This window comes from Aquila chrysaetos, chromosome 19 (genome assembly GCF_900496995.4).
Source record: "Aquila chrysaetos chrysaetos chromosome 19, bAquChr1.4, whole genome shotgun sequence".
Taxonomy (NCBI): Eukaryota; Metazoa; Chordata; class Aves; order Accipitriformes; family Accipitridae; genus Aquila; species Aquila chrysaetos.
The window spans coordinates 4,432,966-4,454,400 of NC_044022.1; the positions used below are offsets into that span (position 1 = coordinate 4,432,966).

The window sequence follows — 21,435 nt, forward strand, 5'->3', positions numbered from 1 at the left end:
CTGTATTAGATTGCACACTTTACTATGATTTGTTCTGTCTCTTTCCTTTTCTTATGTTAAGCCCTTTTGTTTGTACTTTTCACTGAAAAGTCTAAGTTGTATTTATATCTCTTTTTAATGTTACTCTTGCAAGTCTTCAAATAAATATTCTTATGTTCTAGCAAAAGGCAGAGCAGAACTACTTAAGATTAATCTTCGGGAAGTAGAACTGGATCCTGATATCAGCCTTGAAGAAATTGCTGAGAAGATTGAAGGCTATTCTGGCGCTGACATCACTAATGTTTGCAGGTATCTCATTCCCCTTAATTTGCAAATAAAACTGCATGGAACGTCATTGTTTGCATTATGTGATAAAAGGCAATACCCACTACAGCTGAAGCCATGCTAGCAGAAACTATGTTTGAGGCCCAAATCTATGTACTGGAACCATGCGTTACTGTCATATGGAGGGGTCTAAAGACCATGGAGTAATATGTTGTTAAGTTTTCTTGGATCTGAAGAGAAGAAAATTCTCTGAGCAAATCTCGTGTTATTATTGGCTGCATTTACTGCATTTGTCTGCATTTGTTAATGTAGTGCAAAACAGGTTTGGATTTTTTTTTATTTTTTTTTAGATTCCATGAGTTTAAGAGCTAGAATTTTGTGTTACAAAGGAACCTTTCACAGAACACTTCTTTGGGGCTTCTATATGCTGTATGTTTGGACAGCCCCCAGTGCAGCATGGTCCTGATTTCTGCCTGAATCCTCTAGGTGCAAGGGTGATACAGATAGTTTATAGCATTAGTATTGGATTTATTTCTATCCTTTTCCCACAATTTGTTCCATTTTTTGACAAACTAGTCTTTTCTGGTGGAGGATAGGTATTTGAAAAAACTTATCGGAAGGAAGTCTATGTGCCTTATAACATTAGGATCCCTGCCAAGAGAAACCGATCCTTTAAGAACATGGCTTGGGATTTTTTTTTTTTTCTTCCCCTGCTGCTTTGCTGAAATTGTGAAATGACTCCATGGTTTTGAAAACTTGGTGTGTGTCATGCAGTGCAATAGTTAAATTACCTGTTCTCCCTGAGGCCTGGGTTATCCCTTGCTGGGAAAAACCTGGGGAAAAGAAAATGTAATTTCAGACTGGATGCGGGCCGTGGTGTGAGAAATGAGCAGTGTTCTCCACGCCAGTGGGCCACGCTGGCAGAGTCCGAGCTGGGGAGGAGTCGCAGAGCAGGTAGAGCGTGAGGAGCCACGGGCACCGATGCCCTCAGCCCTGCAGGACCGCGTGACGCTAGTGTCTGATGCCTCCTGCTCTGCCCTTTACAGATTCAGGTGCTATGTCCGAGCAGGCAACAGAGCTGGGCTGCGCTCTGAACACGTGCTGACCGTCCTTTTGGGCTACATGGTGGGGAGAAGGTTGAATTCTGAGCGGATGGGGGTGCAAAATCCAGACTACTTTAAAAAAAGAAAAAAAAGTCTTTGAGTCTTTGAGTGCAGTTCGTCTCCCACCCTGCCCTTTCCTGCACTGAAGTTGTAAAATTTCATCTCTATGAATCATTGTAAAAGGTTTTCAGTTTTATAGTTTTAATTATCTCTGCACATTTACCATATGCTTAAATGGGTTTTGGTGCCAATGCATTCTTTACGTTGAATTAATGTAGTGATCTGGGAACATGGAAGCTAAGAAGGATGTGAACCGCATCTTCTATGGTAAATAAATGCTCTCTTAAGTGTTCCTGCCAGTGGTTTCTAGCAAGAGAATACAATCAAAATTCATAGGCTTACAGCACATGCTGCTAGCAATTAGCTCCCATACATTGTCCTGTATTTCTAGGGATGCGTCTTTAATGGCAATGAGACGACGTATTAACGGCTTAACTCCAGAAGAGATTCGTGCACTTTCTAAAGAGGAGCTTCAGATGCCGGTTACCAAGGGGGACTTTGAGCTGGCTCTGAAGAAAATCTCCAAATCTGTTTCTGCTGCAGACCTGGAGAAGTATGAAAAATGGATGGCGGAGTTTGGATCTGCTTAATCTCAGTGACAGTTCTTCTTTGCTAGAGTTTTATGGCTTTTGTTGTTTTCACTTGCAAAATGAGTTAGAAGTCTTTTTAAAGGTTTAATAAAAGGTCTGCCTCTGCCTCCATCCCACCCCCTTCTGGTGACAAGATCTTTTAAACTCCATTTGCCTTTAAAGGGAATGAACACAATAATGAGCTGGTACTGTAAAAGATATTTTTATCTCTGAAATAGTAAAATAAGACAAACAGGAAGGGAAAAATTACACTTGTGAGGATAATCTTTTTATTTTTCCAATGAAGAGCAGTGTTACTTAACCTCCTCATAGTCATCTTTCATGGCTGGAATCAATAAATCAGCCGGGGGATGTGACTCCAGAGGAGCTAGCAAGGGCTTGCTGTGCCCCCTGCTCTTAAGTGCTACATTTCTGTTGAGCTGCTGACTCTGCCTCCCTTGAATGTGGCATCGAAGTTACTGTTCTCTCTCTGCTCGGATACTCAGAGCGAAGCCTGTGGATTAATTGGCAATACACAGGAAACAAGGATTAGTTTTCCATCAAGGCATGGGCTTGGCTCTCCTCTCATGTACACCCATTTGGAACTGATGTCACCTCAGACTGGATTGGTGTTACCTGTGATGAATTCTGATGGAAATGAGAGGAAAAGAAAAGGGCCTTGATTGCTCTTAGTCTGGTTTGTGCTTGATCTCTGAACATAGTTTGTACCAGTTTGACCAGTAATCTCTTTGAAGTTTGACCAGTAGGCACTTTGACTTAAGTTACATCTTGCACTTCTATGCGTATGTATCATCCTATACTTTGTCTGTGCTGTCTATATATTATTATTATTATTATTATTATTATTATTACTATTATTATTGTTATTGTTATTATTAAAGTACCAAGAGTTTAATACAGTAAAGACACTAACATCAAGGCTGTCTTTAAAACACAAGGCTGTCCTTAAAACACATGGCTGTGGACTTTCACTTCTGATTAGACATGAACTCTTTCCTAGCTTTACTAGGCAATGGGATTTGCACCTGTTTATGTTGTAGAACTGTTCATGCTTATTTTTTTTTTAATGAAGGTTTCTTAAAAATGTATAAATGTTATTGATTTGGGGGAAATAATCTGTATGATCTCATTTATGTTCTTATCTGTTACTTCTCTTCCCACGTACAAGTGCAGGGATGAGAAGGGTTGTGTTATAAAGTCTGGCATGAGAAATTCTCTCTCTAGAGTATAACTGTCATGCTGACTATGTGAGCTTTTCACAGACTCGGGCTGTGAGTCTGACATACGAAGGTGTCCCATGGTAGGAATGAGAAGGAGATGTCAAATTTATGGAGGAATATGCAAGCTCTCAAATTTTGGGGGATTTTGTGAGCTAGGCCCGAAGTATCTTGGTGGATCTGAGCTGCTCTGCGGTTCTGTAGGTATTCAGCCCTTCAGCTCTCTGCTGAGACTTGTAGTGGCATAGCCAAATGTGGGAAATTGGAATAAGAAACAGATAATACCTCCTCTTGAATGGAAGTATATCTTTATTTGCTCCTTTTTGCTAGTTCTTGGAAGTTCCCAATAATGTCAGTAATTCAGCACACTGGTCTCTTGGGCCACGACATGTGAACCACTAAGGCAAATGCTGCTCAAGTCTGTTTACTGTTCAATAGCAAGGACTGTCAGGATACGTGCATGACAGCTCTGCAGCATCTATTTGATTACGTGAGTGACTTTTGAAGCTGTTTTACCATTGCTGCTTTGTCTGTCAGTATTCCTTTTTCTTTCTTTGTATGTGAAGACCATGTCTCAGTTTGATCCTGTCATAAAGGGCTGCCCCAATTTGCATGGAGAAACACTATGGAGATTCTGTCAACCTTGCATTTGACATGAAACTCAGTCAGGGCTTTAGAAGCATGTTTCCATGTGGCACTCCAGAAAAATATCTTCTGGGGCCCCCAGACCGGTTGAGACACAGCTGCTGTTCATATCTTTCCAAGGACAGAGCATCTCTGCTGCCTAGCGTTAGGCCCTGTTACACTCCTGGACAGGGAGGTTAGTGCAGAAAGAACACCAGCTTTTACCATCTTCAGCTGCAGGGAGAATAAATGCTTCTTTCCTGACCAGTTTGCACTAAGTGCACAGCAGAGCCCTTGGGATTCACAGTACCTGTGGCTGTCAGACTAAAAGGAACAGTTCTCTCTGCATTGGAAGATGAGCAAGCAGAAGCCGCGTTGACTCTTTACAATTTTTGGATAAATTCCTACCAGGGCTAGTCTGTTCCTCCCAGCGAATAACTGGACCTCTATAGAGAGAAAGCTTTGAAAACATGACTACAGTCTGTCATTTCTTCCTTACGAAAGCTGTAGGCTGCAGCCGTTACTCTTGTTTGTTTGTTTTACTGCAGTAGAAATCAGTAGAGCTACGCGAATCTTTTGTGGCCAATGCCAGATTAGCATTTCAAGTTCTCTCACTAGAGAGGCTATTGCTGCCCGAGGAGCTTAGTCTACACAAGCAAGATCTAGAAGGGAATAGACATGAATGCCAATAACTTACCCTGTGCAGCTGCACAAGAGCAGTGCTGGGATACAGCAGTTGCTGCTTGGAAAGGTCTAAGTACGAGTTTTCTCAGTTTCATATTGCAAGCAGCAGTGCCCTTCCTGCAGATGAAAGCACAGCGTTTAGCAAAAATGTTGTTCCTTAGCTCTTTGATGAACATTCTACCTTAAGGCGTTAAACTTTCCTCTTGGATATTAAGCAAAATTCACTGTAGTGGGCATTCCCTCTAGCAGGAATTATTCAGGTGCTGCAGTCTTTTTCTCTAAAGGTCATGATTTCTGCCCCAAATACATTTTTCCCGTACAGGTCCATTCATCCTTTACTGCTGCAGAACAGAAAAGTGAAAGTTTCTGGGCTGTAGATGTTTATGTGTATGATGGTTGTGCCCAAGCATTACACTCGTGACTTGGGCCCCTGGAAGACAGAGACCATCCCCTCCCTGCTGAGACTTTTCAGGATAGGGATCTGACCCGGTATGCTGACCCTTACATCTTTACCACGTCACGCTGGTGCACTCACCTAGGTGGGCTTGGAGATTGGGTTTTTAATTCAAGAGGGGAGCCAGCGGCGGGGTGCAGCAAGGAGCAACCAGGGAAGGAAAGCCAGGCCAACAGTGACAGCAAGTCAAGGACCTAAGGATGAGCTTACGGCTCAGCGTAAGTCCAATTCGTGTCCCACTGGTGGAAACCCTTGTGTAGGGATGTTGGATTCCTCAGAGCGTGATGTACTTATCACAGCCTGCTGTGACAATTTGTTCAGTCTGTGTCTGTATACACGCACACACGTGTGTATGTGTATATATACGCACACAGTGTGTGGTGCTTCAGTAGTTTGTACCTAAATTACATAAAAACCATGTTTTAAAGCTGTGTTTACGTGTCTCTTTCTAAACATCTGTGAAGGCCCTCTTGGGTGGCACTGTTAGTTTTTGTACAATAAGCAATCTGGTTGTATGAAGTAATAAATGTACGTGTAGAGTCTGTCTCGCTCAGGTTGGGCTGTGAATGCTTTGCTGGTAACTGTTTCCAAAGGCTGCCATGCAATGGAGATCTTTTCAGCGTGTCAGGGTGGTGTTGGACTCACCAAAGTCCTGGACAGAGGGCAGTTAAAGCAGAGTCTGGTTTTTTTGGATAATGCTGTCAGCAATGCTTTGCCTCTTAAATTGGCCTTTCATTGCCACAGGCCATAAAATGGAGAACGCTCCAATGCCCAGCACGTTGAAGGAGGGTGGGGGAGAGGACAGCAGAGGCCCCAGCAGATGTTCAGTGTTAGCACCTGATTCACACCTCACAGAGCCAGGCAGGCTTTTTTTATTACTTGCCTCTGGCCTGGAAGTATAATCAGGCTCCAGAGAAGCTATATCATCAGCTGCCTGCTAACCAGAAGACTTTCAAGAGCAAAACTTCTGTTAGGAAAGAGCTTTCAAACTTGGAAAGAGACCCCAAGTCTCCTGGGACTGAGTTGATTATTTGAATTTTCTCACTAACTTCCTTATGAAAGAATGTGTAGTTTCTAGCGTTTCATAATGCCTCAAACATGAAAGAGCGAGCGAGGGAAATTGCTGATCAAGGGATTTCAGGAGAGGTCAAATCTTTGCATAGAAAGTTCAGCTCACCCCAGTTTAAAAGAGACTGTGAAATAGCAAAGGTGCACTGACTTGTTCTGATCATGGTAAAGATGAAAGAGCTTGTGTGCTGTAAAGAAGTCCTCCAGCAAGCGAGCAAAGACTTAGCTGCACAATCCAGGCATGAGGTGGAAGCAGCAGAGGAAAGAATGAAATTTTTTTTGTCTGTTTTTGGAATAAGCCACCCTGAATCAGATTGTGGACCGAGATTTTTTTTCGGATCTGTAGTGACAGAAAAGTACACGATGAACGTACAGGTGACGCTGTGCTGCCAGGGAGCAAGCAGGGAGCCTGGGAGTGCCAGAGCAACACGCTGGTGTAAAGTGGGTGCCACGCTGTGTGAGCTGCCCACCGAACAGCACTGTAGGTGCAGGCTGCAGCCAAGCTGGGCAGGAGTAGTCTCAGTAGCCCCTCTGATGGAATAAAACAGACTGCATAAAGCCAACCACGTTGGTGAGAGCAAAGGCAGAGAGATGCTTCGGTTCAGAGAATGTGGCGCACGGTCTTTTTCCCTGCTGACGTCAAGGGTTTCATGGGAGCGCCGTGCAAAAGCTTGGCCGTGGCTGCGGATGCCCGAATCGCCTGTGTTTCAGAGCCCAGCTTCCACACGAACCTTAGCCGCAGAGCGGCAGCAGCAAGCGATGTTCCCACCTCCCACAGCACAGGGGCATTTGACCTTCTCTGCTTTCTAAGGCAGCCTGGTTTTGCACGCTGGTTGTGACCTGTTCTTCTGACCCACTTACCTCATACACGGTTGTTCAGTACCTATAGCAGAGGAGCTTCTTTTGTACAATACAGAGCTGGGTTTTGATCAGCTAAAGCGCCATGCTCCTACGCGTGTCTGCACCTAGGTGTCTTGGAAAAATCCAGGCAATTTTCCTCTTCTTTAGAAGGCCCCAACTAGCATTAAAAGCGTATGGGATGAGATGTCTTGGCTAGCCTGGTTGCCCGATGCAAGAACACTTACCTCAGCAGCGGAGAAAGTGCCACAAGGAAAGTTCTGGCTTTATTAGGAAGAGGCAAAGTGTGGGGATGTTGCCATTCCTACTGCGTGGGCACAGTTAGGGTCGTATCGTGTCCGAGCTCTGTTTTCTGGCTTTTGTGTATTTGTGACTTCTTTGTTGTAGTAGGAACGTTTTTCTCAGAGTTAGGGGGAAGCCATGGGGTTTTTGTTCGGTGTCTGGGTTAGGGTTTTGAGGATCCCATGATCCGGTTGGTACATGGAGCTGCTGAGCCCATTCCCAGCATGCTTACTTTTGGAGGAAAGCACCATGCATCCCACTTGGCTGTCTGACTGTACAGTAAGCAGTGTCGCTTTGTGCAAAGTCATTTATATATAATATTTAGAATATTAGTTTGAAAAAGAGAGACATTCTTACTACCAGTTTACAACTGTGTTGCTCCTATTCATGAGCAGTCTCTTGCATAAGTTGTTCAACTGATGTAAAAGAAACTGTCTTGGAAGTAAGAGTTTTTTGAACTTGACTTTGGAGAGCAAGAAAGGTAGAAAAATATTTGCCTAGAGGAAGATACCGGAGTACCCACGACGTTGAGAGCTGAAATTTCTTCTTTTTGTGGTTTTCCTTTTTGTCTAGCAGTTACACTGCTGGGTTGCACTTTCTGGTTCCAATTTGTTTTGAAATAATTACCATTGTTTATCCATCTCTCAGACAGCCTTTGCAGATGAATTGGTTCCACAGAGCCCTCTTTTGCTTAGCAGTTGGTGTTCTTGCACAGCGTGTTGTGTGACATCTAATTGAACGGGCTGATGGCATGAGATCTTCCTTGTGAAGTAAAGGTCACCCAAATGGTGAAGGTGAGAGGAACTGCACTGAATACCAATTGGACTGGCGGTAACAGAAACCATAGCAACTCTGCACAGGGTTTATAAATATAACCGAGAAGAAAAAGGGAATAACCTTAAGGAGCTGCTGACAACACTGCAATATGCATGTTGATAAAAACAGTGGTCTTTGCATGTTTGCCAGTGTGGAGAATGTATGTAAGGGGGTGGAAGTGGCTTGGTGAACAAAAGAAGCCAACCGCAGGCACTGCCGACAAGTTTCGTTGCCCAGCCTTGCTGCTTAAAAACATGCCAATCTCCAGGGCCGGTTTGTTACGGCCACTACAAAAACTACATTTTAGGTAATCAAATTTGACTTCCTAATAGCTTGCTTCCCATCTTGAAATGTCATCAGACTTTGGGATGTGCTGGGGCCAGAGTGTTTTTGGAGGGCTAGAAGAATAAGGGGATGTTAATAGCGATGTGTTTCTGTAGGGTCCCGGGGCTTTGTTGTGCTGGGTACCGTTCAGGTGCGCAAAAAGAGATGCTGCAAATGCTTATGGGGAGTTGAGGTGGTAGAAGAACGAGGAGAGAGGTGGAAGTGAAGTCACTCACCCAAGGTCCTGGGATCAGTGGAGGAGACAAAGCTGTCCCTCTGACTCCCAGTTCCTGATCCTAAAGCATACAATAGTGTTTTTCAGTTGCTTTTGATTTGCAAACCCCTAGCATTTTTTCTGCTGAGGCTGAAGATCCCTGTATTGTGAATTAAACACAGCAAGTTTGTTTTTCTTAAATACCTTCTGCAAGCCCTTAACAAATAGCCTGTGGGGCTCCTGGGGGCCTCAGATGATAGTCTGGAAAGCACTGGCCCATGTCATCCTAAGCTTGCCTGAATTTCTTGTGGAAGGGAGTCTATAATGGATGCTGTTGATTTTATTTTCTTCTTGTTAGTTTGCTTGGAAAGATGAAGCTCAGTGGATGTGAGGTGCTTCTGGGGAGTTTATTTACAGTGTGTTTTTTTCTGTGCAGATTAGCATTTCATCAGCATATGGCACAGCCATTTAAAATAAATATTTGGCTTTCCTTAATTTATGCTTGTGTAGAAAGGTCCCCGAGTATGCATATCTATCCCTCTGTTGTACCTAATTAGACATTTCTACCATGGTGCTGGGGGACCAGGCTCCTTCCCCCTCGCCGAGGAGCTGAGAGCTGATTCACGCGCTCCTCCCCTGCGTGATGGATCCGCGCGCCTCGGCTCGGAGGGGAGCGGGGCAGGCGGCCGGCGGCACTGCCAGCTCAGCCTCGCTCTCTAGATCCTGGGAATTTTAGATTTATTTAAACTGGGAACCTGCCCAGCTTAAGCAATGCTTGGCGCCCCGTCCGCGCTCACCTCCTTCACCCGCCGAGGCAGCTGCGCTTTTGCAAGACGCGAGCCCAAGCGAAGCGTGTGAGAGCGAAGGGCTTCGGCCGGGGAGATGCTTGGGGAGGAGGTCGGGCAATGGCAGGGTAGGACGGCATGCCGGGCTGCGTCCCTGTGTGCCCACCCGCTCCGGGCAAGGGGAATCAATGGTGAGGAGAGGGAAAAGCACTCCCCCAGGCATGCAATACAGACACGGGTGGGAGAAGAGCAGGAAACTTATTTTAAAACAAAGGAACAAATGAAAAACTAATCAGTTTTAAGATGGAGTGGAGCGCGCCACAGCCAGTGACCCAGGAGGCCTTTTCCAGCTCTGTGCCATATCCAGATGTTTTGTGTTCTCGCAGATGATTTGGAAACTTTCTACTAGTTTCCAATCTAAATAAGTTCACACTTGATTTGTACCCATCTCGTGCTAATGTCATCTTCTAACAAATAGTTCTTTGTCCCTGATATTTCTCCTAGATCCCTGAATGTATTTATAGACTCATCATATAAAGCAACACCTTGTGTTTTGTTAGACTGTACAAGCTCCTTCAGTCTCTTTTGTAAGACACATCCTCTTCAGCAACCTTTTTTGCCATCTGAGCCTGTTTGTTTTCTTAAAACAGATCACCAGAAGTGTACATGATGGGTCCATAAGGCGTACACAGCAAGTTACCCAGTAAGGCAAGGAAAAAAAGAATTTGCCATCATGGTATGTTGCTGTAATCAAGCAAACAAACCGAGTCTCTGGTTGTATAACCTAAAGAAGGGCAGAAGGGTTAGGTATATTGTTGTTGCACAGCAACTAGGGCTCATTAGTTAACTGAGACGATGGTAGGCAGTAGGATACGCAGGGAAGGGGGGGAGATGCAGGAGCTCTCCAGGCGATGGCAAGAGAAGAGATTTGGGTATTCAGTTCACGGGGGATGCAGCTAGGTGCACCCACGCAGCTTGAGACCACAGCGTTTCTGGGGATGTTTGAATGCTGCCCAGACAAAGAGGAAGAAGAGATTTGGGACCAGCTAAGAAGCTTCAGGGGTAGCACAGCCACCAGTAACCAGGGATGAGGGTGAGTGTGGATGGATCATGTGTACCTTCTGCCAGTCTCCTTGTCTCTGCCTTTCTCCTGTGTATGCACAGAGCCCAGCCAGGGCCGGGTTATCCTGACACTCGTACTCAGGTCCCCACTGCCACGGGTACCCAGTCACTCTGTGCAGGACCCTGCTGGTACGTGGTTCTCCAGGGCATGCTCTTTCCTCTTGAGCTGTCCAGAAGCAAAACCAAACTGCAGCCTCCCAAAGGGAGCCGTTAAGCATTTGGCACCAGAAATCCTATTATGTGAAAAATGAACCCGCTTAGATTGAGTCTGTTCAGCAGATTCCCTTCATATCTGGTGGTGGTTGTTACAGCCAAGGTGGGAATAAAGCTATTGCGCTTCTGCTCCTCAGTGATGAGGACTGTTTTGTGGTTTTTTTGGTCGTGTTGCTGTGCTGGGACTGTGCGTAGGCATGCCTGCAGCCTGCAGCAGCTGCGCGTAGACATCCATAGCTTTGCTGCAGAGGGTTTGGGGACCCTGGGAATGTGAAGGCTTCGGCTCCCATTAGAGACCCAGCAAGTCTGCTTCTCAAAGACTTCTTCCAACTAGAGGTATTTAATGCCTTGTTTCAGCTCTCAGACCTTCTGCTAGGAGTTACCTGCAGGCTGCCTGGCCAGTGTTTTCCTCTAATGGTGCAGAGCAGGTTTAAGAAGACAAAAAAACTCTGTCACACTTAAGAAAAAACGGCTGGCCAGATTCGGTAAAGGACGGGAACAAGCTTGTGTCTGAACGCACCTGACAGAGCCCACCGCACAGCTTCCCAAAGGGGAGTCACGCTTGCCTGAGGCGGTGTTGAGTGCGATCAGGGAAGGACTGTGGGACAGGATGAGGAAGAGGTTGGTGGTACGAGTTCCTGCTGCTGGAGCTAGTCCTGGGATGATGATGCAACTGCCCAAGTTAGGATCCATGGCTGCTTTAGGGGGCTGAGTTTGGAGCTCCTCTTGTCCAACTGCAGGGATTCGTGTCTGAGCTGGTGACCCAGACTCCCTGTAGAGTGGGTGGAGAGAAATGGGCAAGCTTAGGACAAGAGTTCTCTGACACATCTGAGGTGCCTGCTCCAGGATCAGATGAGCAGCACCTCCAGAGTGCCATTTCTTATACAGGGAGTCAAGGAGAAGCAGTTTAGATGATAAATTTTGGGTGGGAAGAACCTCTCCGTGCTGGTCTGTATCTCCTCAGTGCCCCTTGCCCTCACTGTCCCACCAGCATTACAGCCTGGTGGTTACCTACCTTCAGATGTCCTGTGATCCCTCAGTGTTGGGTGCAGACACAGAGCACACGGACCCTTGACCACCCTGGTATCCAAGTCAACCCCAAGCTCTGTCTCACTGCAGTTTTCCTTTGCAGACAGTTAAACCCCCTCCTCGGTCCCTGGAAGGCTCCTGGTTTTAGTTTTTCCCGAACCAAGGTTAGCTCGGCCTGGCCAAGTGGGACCAACACACTGGAAGTAGTGAGACCGAGTTGGTAGCATGGAAATGTCGAGGCTGTGCACCTTCATCCTGGTCCCTCCTGGCAAACACCATGAGATGGGACAGGACAGAGACATTTTTCCAGGGGAGCTGTAGATACTGGTACTAATTAGGCAGGATCTGCCAGGAGACGGCAGGGGGAATTCTTTAGCAGGAGAGAGGAAGGCATGAGAAATTTGGGAGTTATCAGGGGCCTAAAGAAGGCTGAACACCCGGAGCTCAGACTGTTGTACAGATGCTTCCTCTTAATTTCTGCAGCATCTTTCCCTCAGACCACAGCATCCCTCGGATGCCGAAACAGAGTCATCTTTCCCTCAGACCACTCTTGCCCAGCAGTTGCCAGTGGATCTACTGTGCAGGTACACTGGGCAATGGGAAGGGTGGGATACAGCCTGGCTTCCACTGCGCCTCGGAGTGATTCCTAAACGTGTAACACGGGCATGGACTGGTCAGAGTCAGCAAGTGGCTTTCTGACAATACTCTGCAGCGCAATGACCAGGCTAGGAGAGGCGATGAGAGATGGATACTGCCCGTGTCTGCTCCTTCCTTAACGAAACTTAATAACAACAAATCTGAGCCTCAGGAGGGGAGGACAAGGGAGAAGGGGGTGTTGGAAAGAGGTGTTTCTTTGCACCATGCTATATTTTATAAATCTGTTCTGCATAGGTTCCGGTTGTCTTTGGGGCTGGGAAGCCTTTTTTCCCTCTTTGATATATAACTTCTGGCTCCTTCCTCTCAAGCTGTGGAGATTTAGCAGGATATAGGCAGGCTGCACTTGTGCTCCAACCAGCATTAAAATCATTGGGGTTCTCATGTCTTCTCATTCACCCTGGCAAAGGGGATGAAGATTCAGGAGAGGAGGTGCCAAGTGGTGCACTTGAGGTGATGCATGAAAACAGCCGGGTCTCCCCATCCTTCAGGATGGGGTCAAGTTCATTTCCAGCCTGATTTACCCTCCACAGGGCTGAAGGCGTTCCTGGAGAAGGTGATTGGACATACTGTTACTTACACCAAATGCACTAAAAGGGAGATGATGAGTGTGATCTATGCTCTGAGAAAAGAGATTCATAGTTTATATGGCTTCAGTGGTTAAATCATGGTTTCTCATAGCTGGTGAGTTTTGCTAACACATGCTAAAACCAAATTCCTTGATTTGGGTCGCAGAAGGACTCAGATGCCCTCACCTTCTCCTGCTTGGATAAACGGTTGTGCTTTGCAGCCAGGGTAAGGTAGTTCACCCCAGAAATCCCCTGCTGCTGCAGAGAATTGGTTGCCCCCTTGTCTCTCAGTGCAGCACACTAGATTTTTGTCTCTTAGAAGAGGTTTGGAGCTGATTCAGAAGAGCGCTCGAAACACGTTTATTGCCAGGCTGCCCACTCTCACCCATCTTCTCAGGGGAGGGGCACAGAGGGTCCCATTACAGGGGCATTGCTAAGAAAATTGATCTTCCTGTGGGCACAGCATCTCCTCAGAGATGGTGGCAGACGAGTGGCCTGGTTGTGCGAGGTGCTGGACAGGCACGCAGGGAAGGACCCCCCCAGCCTGAACGAGAAACCTGGGACACCAGCGAGACAAGCCGAGGTAGGCGAAGGAAGAGGCGAGGGCGGCAATGGGAGATCTATCATGGACGCGGCCAGGGCGTACTGATGGTTTGTTGCCGTTGCCGATGTTTGTTAGCAGACCGATGGATGATGTCCTCCCAAGAGGCTGCGATCAAACACAGCCTTTGCTGAAGGAAGCTGTCCAGACCACTGCCATGGGACGGCTTGTTGCTTGGCCAGGCAGCTCCTGGACCCAACTGGGGCACTGCGGGGCGCGGGCAACTGGACGGGGCTTTGCCTACTCTTTGTGAAGATGAGGCTGGGACCGTTTCCATTTGCCCCTGAAGAGAGATGGCAACGTATCTCCTGGCTCGGCTACCTGAAGGATTTCTGCTCCCACCAGTATTTTCCAGCTGCTGTTGCTACATGGCACAAAGCTGGACCCCTTGCGTCTGTGGGAAGCTCTGCTCTTCACGTTCAGTTTTACCTTGAAACAAATTCATTTTTTCCTCAAAAATGAGTTTAGCACGCTACAAATGTTTCAATATCTCCTCCAGTCTCTCAGGACGCATTATGAATTTACATTTAAGCCTTGTTTTTTATTTAAGCCTCAGAGTGTTCTGTGTAATTTTCCTGTACAGAGAGGAATATGCAGCTATTGAGTGTGCAGAACCCGCTTGCTCAGCCAGCACAAATCCCTCCAATGGGGTTTTATACACTGTGTATGCAGAGCCTATAACCCCTTTGATTTAGGGTTCCTCAGGATGTGTGCTCGCACCAAATTGGTAAATATTGAAATTTCTTAAGCCGCGCAGAGGCTGCAGAGCACAAGAGCTCAGCTGGAAGGGATTCAAAGTCCTGCTGAGCTCTGAATTCTTGAAGACCACTTGACTCCTAGAGCCAACAGAAACCTCCCAAATGCAGCCATCTGCAGAAATATGTCCTTAAGAGAGCACAAAATCATCAGGGAAAGAAAGGGTTCGAACTGCTTTCGAGATTCATAAGCACTCGAGGAAGTTTTAAGATCTAGAATAGCTTAATAGTTGCTTTCCATGTCCAGCAGCTTTCCATTTGTGTGTCTAGCAGCTATAGCTGGGGGGCTGGACGCAGTTCCCAGCCTCGGGGATGGGTTCAGGGCACACGGCTCTTGCTCAGAGCAGCTTTAGCTTTAAAGCAACTGCAAAAGTTTGTCTGCAAAGTGCTGACTGCAAACACGCACCTCGAGAAAAACCAAGAAGAATGTGTACGCGCCAGGCTTGTTTAGAAACCGCAGATGATTTACAAAGTGAGCTTAATTGGAAGTTTCTCTTTGCGGCTTTCTGACGTACTGTTTTTCTGATGCAGACATGTAGGAGCTGTTTAAAAGGTCCATGTTTACTAATGAGGAATTGCATAGTTGGGGATATATTTATTAACTGTACGTGTGCAGGATGGGGAAATGACTTGAGCAGGAGCAGCAGCAGTGCAAGGAAGGGTCTGGGTGTCTCAGGGCATTACCAGCCAGCGTGAGGGACCAGCGTCCTGCTCTCCTGGTGGAAGAAGGAGCCTCTTGTCCTCGTCCCCTGGGCATCTGTCCCCAGTCCTGGCACTGCAGTTAAAAGAACAAGTAAGAAGCAGAAGAGGTGCGGAGAAACATAGTCTGTGAAGGAAGGTGCTCAGAATGAGGGTTGCTTCATTCTAAGGGAGAAAACTTTAAGGGGGTTCCACTTGATAGTTTTTAAAAAAATCTTTTTTTTTCTTAAATGTCTTTTTAAAAAAAATCTTTACAAATCTAAAAAGGAAAATATACTAAAAATTTGTAAAGAAGGAGAGGGTATACCGTGCTTGGTGTCCACTGTGGGTAAGGCAGAGGGAAACAGGCTCAAGTTAACACACGGGATATTTGTGTTAAACATCAAGGGAAAGAATACAAACATCCCCACAGGAAAAACTGAAAGTGTTGTGGAGACCCCATCCCAGCGAGATGTGTCTGAACCACAAACTGTCCCCCACGAATGGCACTGGAGGACCCGTTCTGCCTGTGAGCAGGGGAGTGGACTAAGTGATCCTCCAGACCACGATTTGGGCTTTACAACCTTTATCTCCTTCCCCTGTACACTGAAATCATGAGTTTATAAGCTGCTTCATGGAGCTGCTGCTGGCACCCAGCGACAGAGGCAGTGGGAAATGTTCCGTTTCAAGAGCCTGATGACATTTTTCTCACCAGACTGGATGAGCATCTCTGGGTACGACCATGCTGCCCAGAGCATTGCTGTGTGGAGATACTGGGCCAGGCTGGGGTGCTGGCATTCACCCCCCGGCTCCACGGTCCTGAAGGTGTTCACATGGGAGCAGCCTCACAGCATCCCTCCTCCTACCGCTGTGTGTCTGAGAGCCCCAGTTCTCCCTCCCTGTATCCCTCCCCAGCCTTAAAAGTGACCACTTCTTAGCTTACTAACTGTTTATTAATACGTTAGGGGACTGAGTTGCCTCCCCAAGGATTTTGTCCAAGAACGTGACGGGCAACTGGAAAAAAGGGCATACGAAATGAAATGTGGAATTTTGTTTCCGTGAAGCCGGACTCTGTCACCTCCCAGGTTGTAATTCAGGCAAATTCACCTCAATTTCCATCCTGCAGTAATCCCTGCCTCTATCCTGACATGCAGAATTAGCATCCAAACTTGTCTCGAACACCTCAAGAACTGCAGTACCCATCGCTCACTTTGCAATTTTCTTCTGAGGGTTAACATCCTTATGGTTAACAAATACGCCTGATTTCTAATTCAGCTCAGCGTGTTCTCCAGTGCCCATCACTGTCTATCTGTGTGCCATTCTCGGTCTAAATTTTTAGTACCCCCTTAGCATCCTGTATTTTCTCTCCACACATGTACTTATACACATCATCAAATCACTTCTCAGTTTTCTTTCTGACAAGTTACAGAGGCTGACCTCTAGAAGTCTCTCCCTGTAAGTGGTTTTCTTCAGCTCTCAAACCATTTTTTATGGCTCTTTTCTTCACCCGCTCCAATTTTTTGATGTCCTCTTTAAAATATGGCACCTCAGCAGGATGCAGTATTCTAGTGTCAATCTGACCAAGGACGTACACAGAGATAAAATCACCTTCTATTCCACTTCACAGTCCTGTTGCTAATACACAGAAGGACCAAATTAGCTCTTTCTGCTACAGCAGACAGAAAAATAGGTCCCACATTTAAGAACCAGAAGGCTAGATAGTGGTATTAAAAAGAGAAAAATGGAGCCAACATGAAAGCAGAATTACAAACCGGGGCAGCATTAATAGCACAGTGTGATACTAGCCCGAACACATTAGTTGAAATAAAATGCTGAGAAAACAGTTTCTTCCACTTCAGAGCCGATCGCAAGGCTCTGCCGCTGCGAAGGCTCCCATGTGGTGGGCAGGCTGTGCGCCGGGGCGCGGGGCCATCGGCCGGGGGGGACTGCAGCGGGGAGGGCGAGTTATTCCTGCGTTGGGCTTGGGAGACCCTTGCTAAACCGTGCCGTCAGGCTCTCTGGAAGCGTGAGGCAGCCTCGGAGCTTTCCTGGGGTCAGCCCAGAGCTGGGTGCTGATAGATCAGCCCTGCGAGATGTGTGGTACCGCGTACATGAAGGCACCCGCAGCCCTCTGTGCTCTCTGTCTTCTCTATGCAAAATCTTTCCCAGGCAGGAGGGTTTTTTCTAAATTCCCTAATTCCCATGCCTGGTGACACTTGCTGAACACAGAGTCACCGTGTCATTTGCAGATACGTTTTCAGTACACGTTCTCAGCATAAGCCTTATCTTCCTATAGTAGAGACAGTGACCTGACCCCGATTGCTCTAAAATCTCTGAGGGATTCCCTGAGGCAGCTCAAGGGTAGCGTGCCTTGTGCCCAGCGGTCAAGTCTCCCCGTCTTTGAAGGCTTTCTGTGAGAGAGTTCCTTAGTCTCCTTCTTCCTCATTTCTATATCTGTAAAATACGCTTAACAGTTTTGGGGGCTGCTAAGATGCTCCGATCCCATCCTAAGCTTTCTTGTCGAGGTGGCAGTTTGTGCTGTTGCAAACCCAGTCGCGCCGCTTCTGCTCTCACAACAAGGGTGACGAGGTGTCTTCTTCATCCCTGCTAACTGGCTGGTGCAGTGCTGGGGTTTGACCCCTGCTGCTCGGACTCCCCAGGAACCTGGACGCTGCGGGCACTCTCAGTCCTGTGCTTGCTGCGTGGACTTCTCGTTGGACCCGTGTGGAAGGGTGTCCTTCCCTCAGGGGAGGAATAAAAGCCAGGGAGAGGAGCACTGGAATAGAGAGACAAGTGTTGGAGGACTGATGGACTGGAGAGAGTCTGGTGGAGGGTCGTCAAGATGGCTGGAGCCCATGAAGTACCAGGAGATGTTGAGAGAGCTGAGCTTATTCAGTCATAGGAGGAGAAGGCAAAGGAGAGATCTAATTTTTGCCGACAACTACCCTATGGGAGGTGATGGGGAATACGAATCCGGACCTTTCTGGGAGGTGCAGGGTGAAAGGATAAGACACAGCACAGGAAATTCTGTTTAGATATAAGGCATCAGGTTGGCACCATGAGAGTGGTCAAACACTGGCACAGGTTGCCCAGAGAGTTGGTAGTGTCTCTGTCCTCGGAGGTGTTCAAACTCATCATGGCCCTGATCAGCTTGCTGTAACTGGACCTACTTAGAGCTGGGCTGGTACCTGATGACCTCCAGAGGTCCCTTCCCAAACAGTTATTCTGTCATCCTCTGACACATTTGAAGTAACCTGTAGGGCAATGGCAGCAAGGTGACAACAGCCATGATCTCTTGAAATCCAGGCTGTGAAGATGGCTTATTGGCATAGGAATAGGGTAAAATCCCATTCTCCTGCAGCACCACTTTTATTAAAGCAAGCGGTGTGATCTCAGCCCATCAAGCAGTGTTTCACTTTGGACAAGGTCAATGCCCAAAGGAGCTGACGGGGGAGCTGTGCTGTTGACGGCTCTTTGTCCAGGGATGCCGCGGTGCCCTACAAGCACTGCTGGGAGCTCTTGTAGAGGCAGCAGTTGCACCAAGGCCCTGTAGTCAGACCTGGACACTGACGCTCCATCTTTGCGACCTCTTGGCCCGTGATCCTAATTAATGCTCAGGTCACTGGCAGTGATGAAAAGACTAGCGAGCATCATTAGGCAAGGTTGGGGTGATGTGAGAGGGTGTATGAGGTGGGAGTCATCTCACCTAACTTCAGCTCTCCGAGGCAGGGCATCCATCCCAGCTGGCTGACTGGGCTCTCCCAGTCGTCAGTGGAAGGAGCTGTACTCCCCTGGGATGATTCAGCTCATCCTGAGGTGTGTGTCTAAGGTTGACGAGTTGATAGTGTTGATGATGGTATTTGGAGTTCACTGTCTTTCCTTACTGGCTACAGAGTGGGACTCTAAGCAGGAGATTAGAGAGGCAACCAGCTTGGACTTGGCCAGTGGAAACAACCCATTTTGGTGTTTGATTACCGGTGTATGTTAAGAAGCCGCATGGCTCCACATCGCTGGGAAGGGACCAAGTCCCTGTGAGTGCCAGGCTGTCTTGCCTTCATGGGATCAGGAATCAGAGTTTTAGATGGCTAAAGCTAGGAAGGAAAGTCCCATTCCTGATGCAACGTGCCACTATCCTGAACTTCTGCTCTTTCAGAATCGTTTTTTTCATACTGGGGAGCTGAAGAGTTGTGCTCCCTGCTGAAAAAAGCAGTCACTTTTGGTGGAAAAGTAACACCTCAGCTTGATTTGCACTGGCCAGGCTACCGCAGGCATCCGTGTTCCTCATTGTCTCCCCATTCCTTCTTCCACTCCCTGATTCCAGACACCTCCCCAACGCCCTCACATTTCTCCAAAATGGTATTCATCATTTTGTTTGCTGACCCTACCTCCTGTGCTAGCAGAGGCTCCTTCTTCCTCTCCAAGCACAGCTGCCACATTACATACTCCGGAGACAGTCTCACGAGACTTCAGAAAGGCTTTCCCCTGCTATTCAAAGAGAGGAGGGCATATCACTACTAGACTCTCAAGGGCAACCTGTGTTTTGATCAAGAAAACAACTAGTCTGGCCTATCAGTGCAATAAGACTGAGAATAAAGCCAAGAATGTTGGGCTACGTCTAAAAAAGATGTGCTCTGTCAGCACAAACCTGGCAGGTAAGTTTTGTATCTGTGGAAATCTCAAAACAATGTTTTGGAGGATACCTACAAGTCTACAGACAAACCACTGTGCAGGAGTAGGCTGTTTCCAGGGGAGGCTCTGTCTTCCTCAGTACTCCTAGCAAAGCAGCAACGCTGGTGACCCTGACACCCAACGCGCTTTAATTCGTTGTAAAATGGCACTGATGGAAAAGCAGACTTGAGCTTGTCCACAGGGTACACGAAATGATATGTTACATACAGAAATTGTTCCACCATTGCAAAGCTCTTCCTGGTTTTTAAATTTATGTTTATGCACTTTCAGCCCTGCACGATGTCGTGAAGCATGAGAGCGTTTCATCTCTTGTTCCGTTTCTCACGTCTTTGTAAAAAGGCAGTCTGTTTTTAAGTCATAGGGATGGAGCCAGTGTCCTCTACCCATGAGACTGCTTGAAGGAGGACAGATGTTAGGTTATTTAGTTCAGCTACTAGGCTGTCTTCACCAAGATTTCCTATTCCCCCATCATGCTCCTCCCAAATTGCTACTCAATAGCACTTCAGCCCTAGGGCTTCTGCTCCATACCGATCTCCTAACTGAGATGCAAGACTGGAGAACTGGCAGGTCCTAAAGCCACAGGTTACATGGGGACCATCGGTTGCCAGAGCCCGGGAACTGCTCTGGAGGTGGTGTCTCAAACGTGGAGCCTAACGAAAAACCTCTCTTCTCGCTACCATAGAAACTGAACAGACTTAACACCAACTTGTTACTTCTCTCATCTCCAACAGCTCAGCATCTGAAGTGACTTGACCTATGAAGAAATTTGCATTAAGTGTCACCTGATAGCTGGAGAAGTGAGATTGAAGGAAAAAAAGAAGAGGAAACTCCCAAAGCTCTTGTGAAAGCTGCTGGGCGAAGGGGAGGCTGCTGAGAAGTGGAGGCATTTCTCTGGGATGAGAAGCAAAGGAACAGAGAGGCCAAGAAGAGATTGTTGGCCGAGAGGAGTTCACTATGGACATGGAAGAAACCCAGCAGGGTGGCTCTGAGCTTTGCTGTGACCCAGCAGAGCCGCAGGCTTCATGGGTACATTGCTGCTGGACAACATTTTCTATCCAGCACTCCCTTTCTTGCTGATAGCCACACCAGTGTGAAGCTGCATTCCCCAGGGAGCACTGGTTGTTGATGGAGTCCCATCTCACGAAGAGCCTGTGGGAACCGAGGGCCCTTGGTCCCTCTCGCTCCAGCCAGCCCCACCATTCCCAACACCTGCGAGAAGATGAGGCCAGCCACAATGAGGGAGGGCTTTTGCAGTGAGTCGGCAGCTTTGTGAGCTGAAATGTCCTCCGTCATTCAGCTCAACCCCCTGCTGCTTATGCTTTCAGGAAAAAATAAATATCTGCGTATTAATTTTGTTTTTTTTAATGATTTTTGCCTGATTTTGCAAAGCGCCTGATACAACAAAAGCCTGTCTGCTGTTGCTTTTAAAGCTCTGAGACCTACAAAGGATCTGCAGAGCGCTCAGACTGGCCAGGGACTGGAGCAAGTTTTATAAATTCAGAGAAATGCAGGCAGCAAGAACAGGCTCTGGCAGGCTCCACGCTCCGCGGGCAGGGAGAGCAGCCACGCTGCAGTTTAATTCTTGAAGATACAACCATTGTGCAGAATAACCCAATGTGACATCAAGACACAGCCCCATCGGTGCCATTCAGGTGCTTTTTACTGCTCCTGGCATCTCCCCGAGAGCATCCACCACGCTGCGTATCACAGATAATAGTTTTAGAGCGTTTTTACAGGTATGTCCCCCATTTTAACTAGCCTTGAACAACCTATGTAAAGAGT

The 21,435-nt window shown here is 47.2% G+C and overlaps 1 protein-coding gene across 9 annotated transcripts in view; it reads left to right on the forward strand.

The window, feature by feature from the left end:
- The window catches only part of KATNAL1 (katanin catalytic subunit A1 like 1), a 43,513-nt gene extending 38,090 nt beyond the window's left edge, over positions 1-5,423 (forward strand). For all 9 annotated transcript variants that reach the window (XM_030042195.2, XM_030042199.2, XM_030042198.2 and 6 more), the window contains 2 exons: positions 162-288; positions 1,819-5,423. In XM_030042195.2, the coding sequence (XP_029898055.1) occupies positions 162-288; positions 1,819-2,017 (326 nt within the window). In that variant the 3' untranslated portion in view covers positions 2,018-5,423. The remainder of the gene's footprint in view (positions 1-161; positions 289-1,818) is intronic.
- The last annotated feature ends 16,012 nt before the right edge of the window (positions 5,424-21,435 follow it).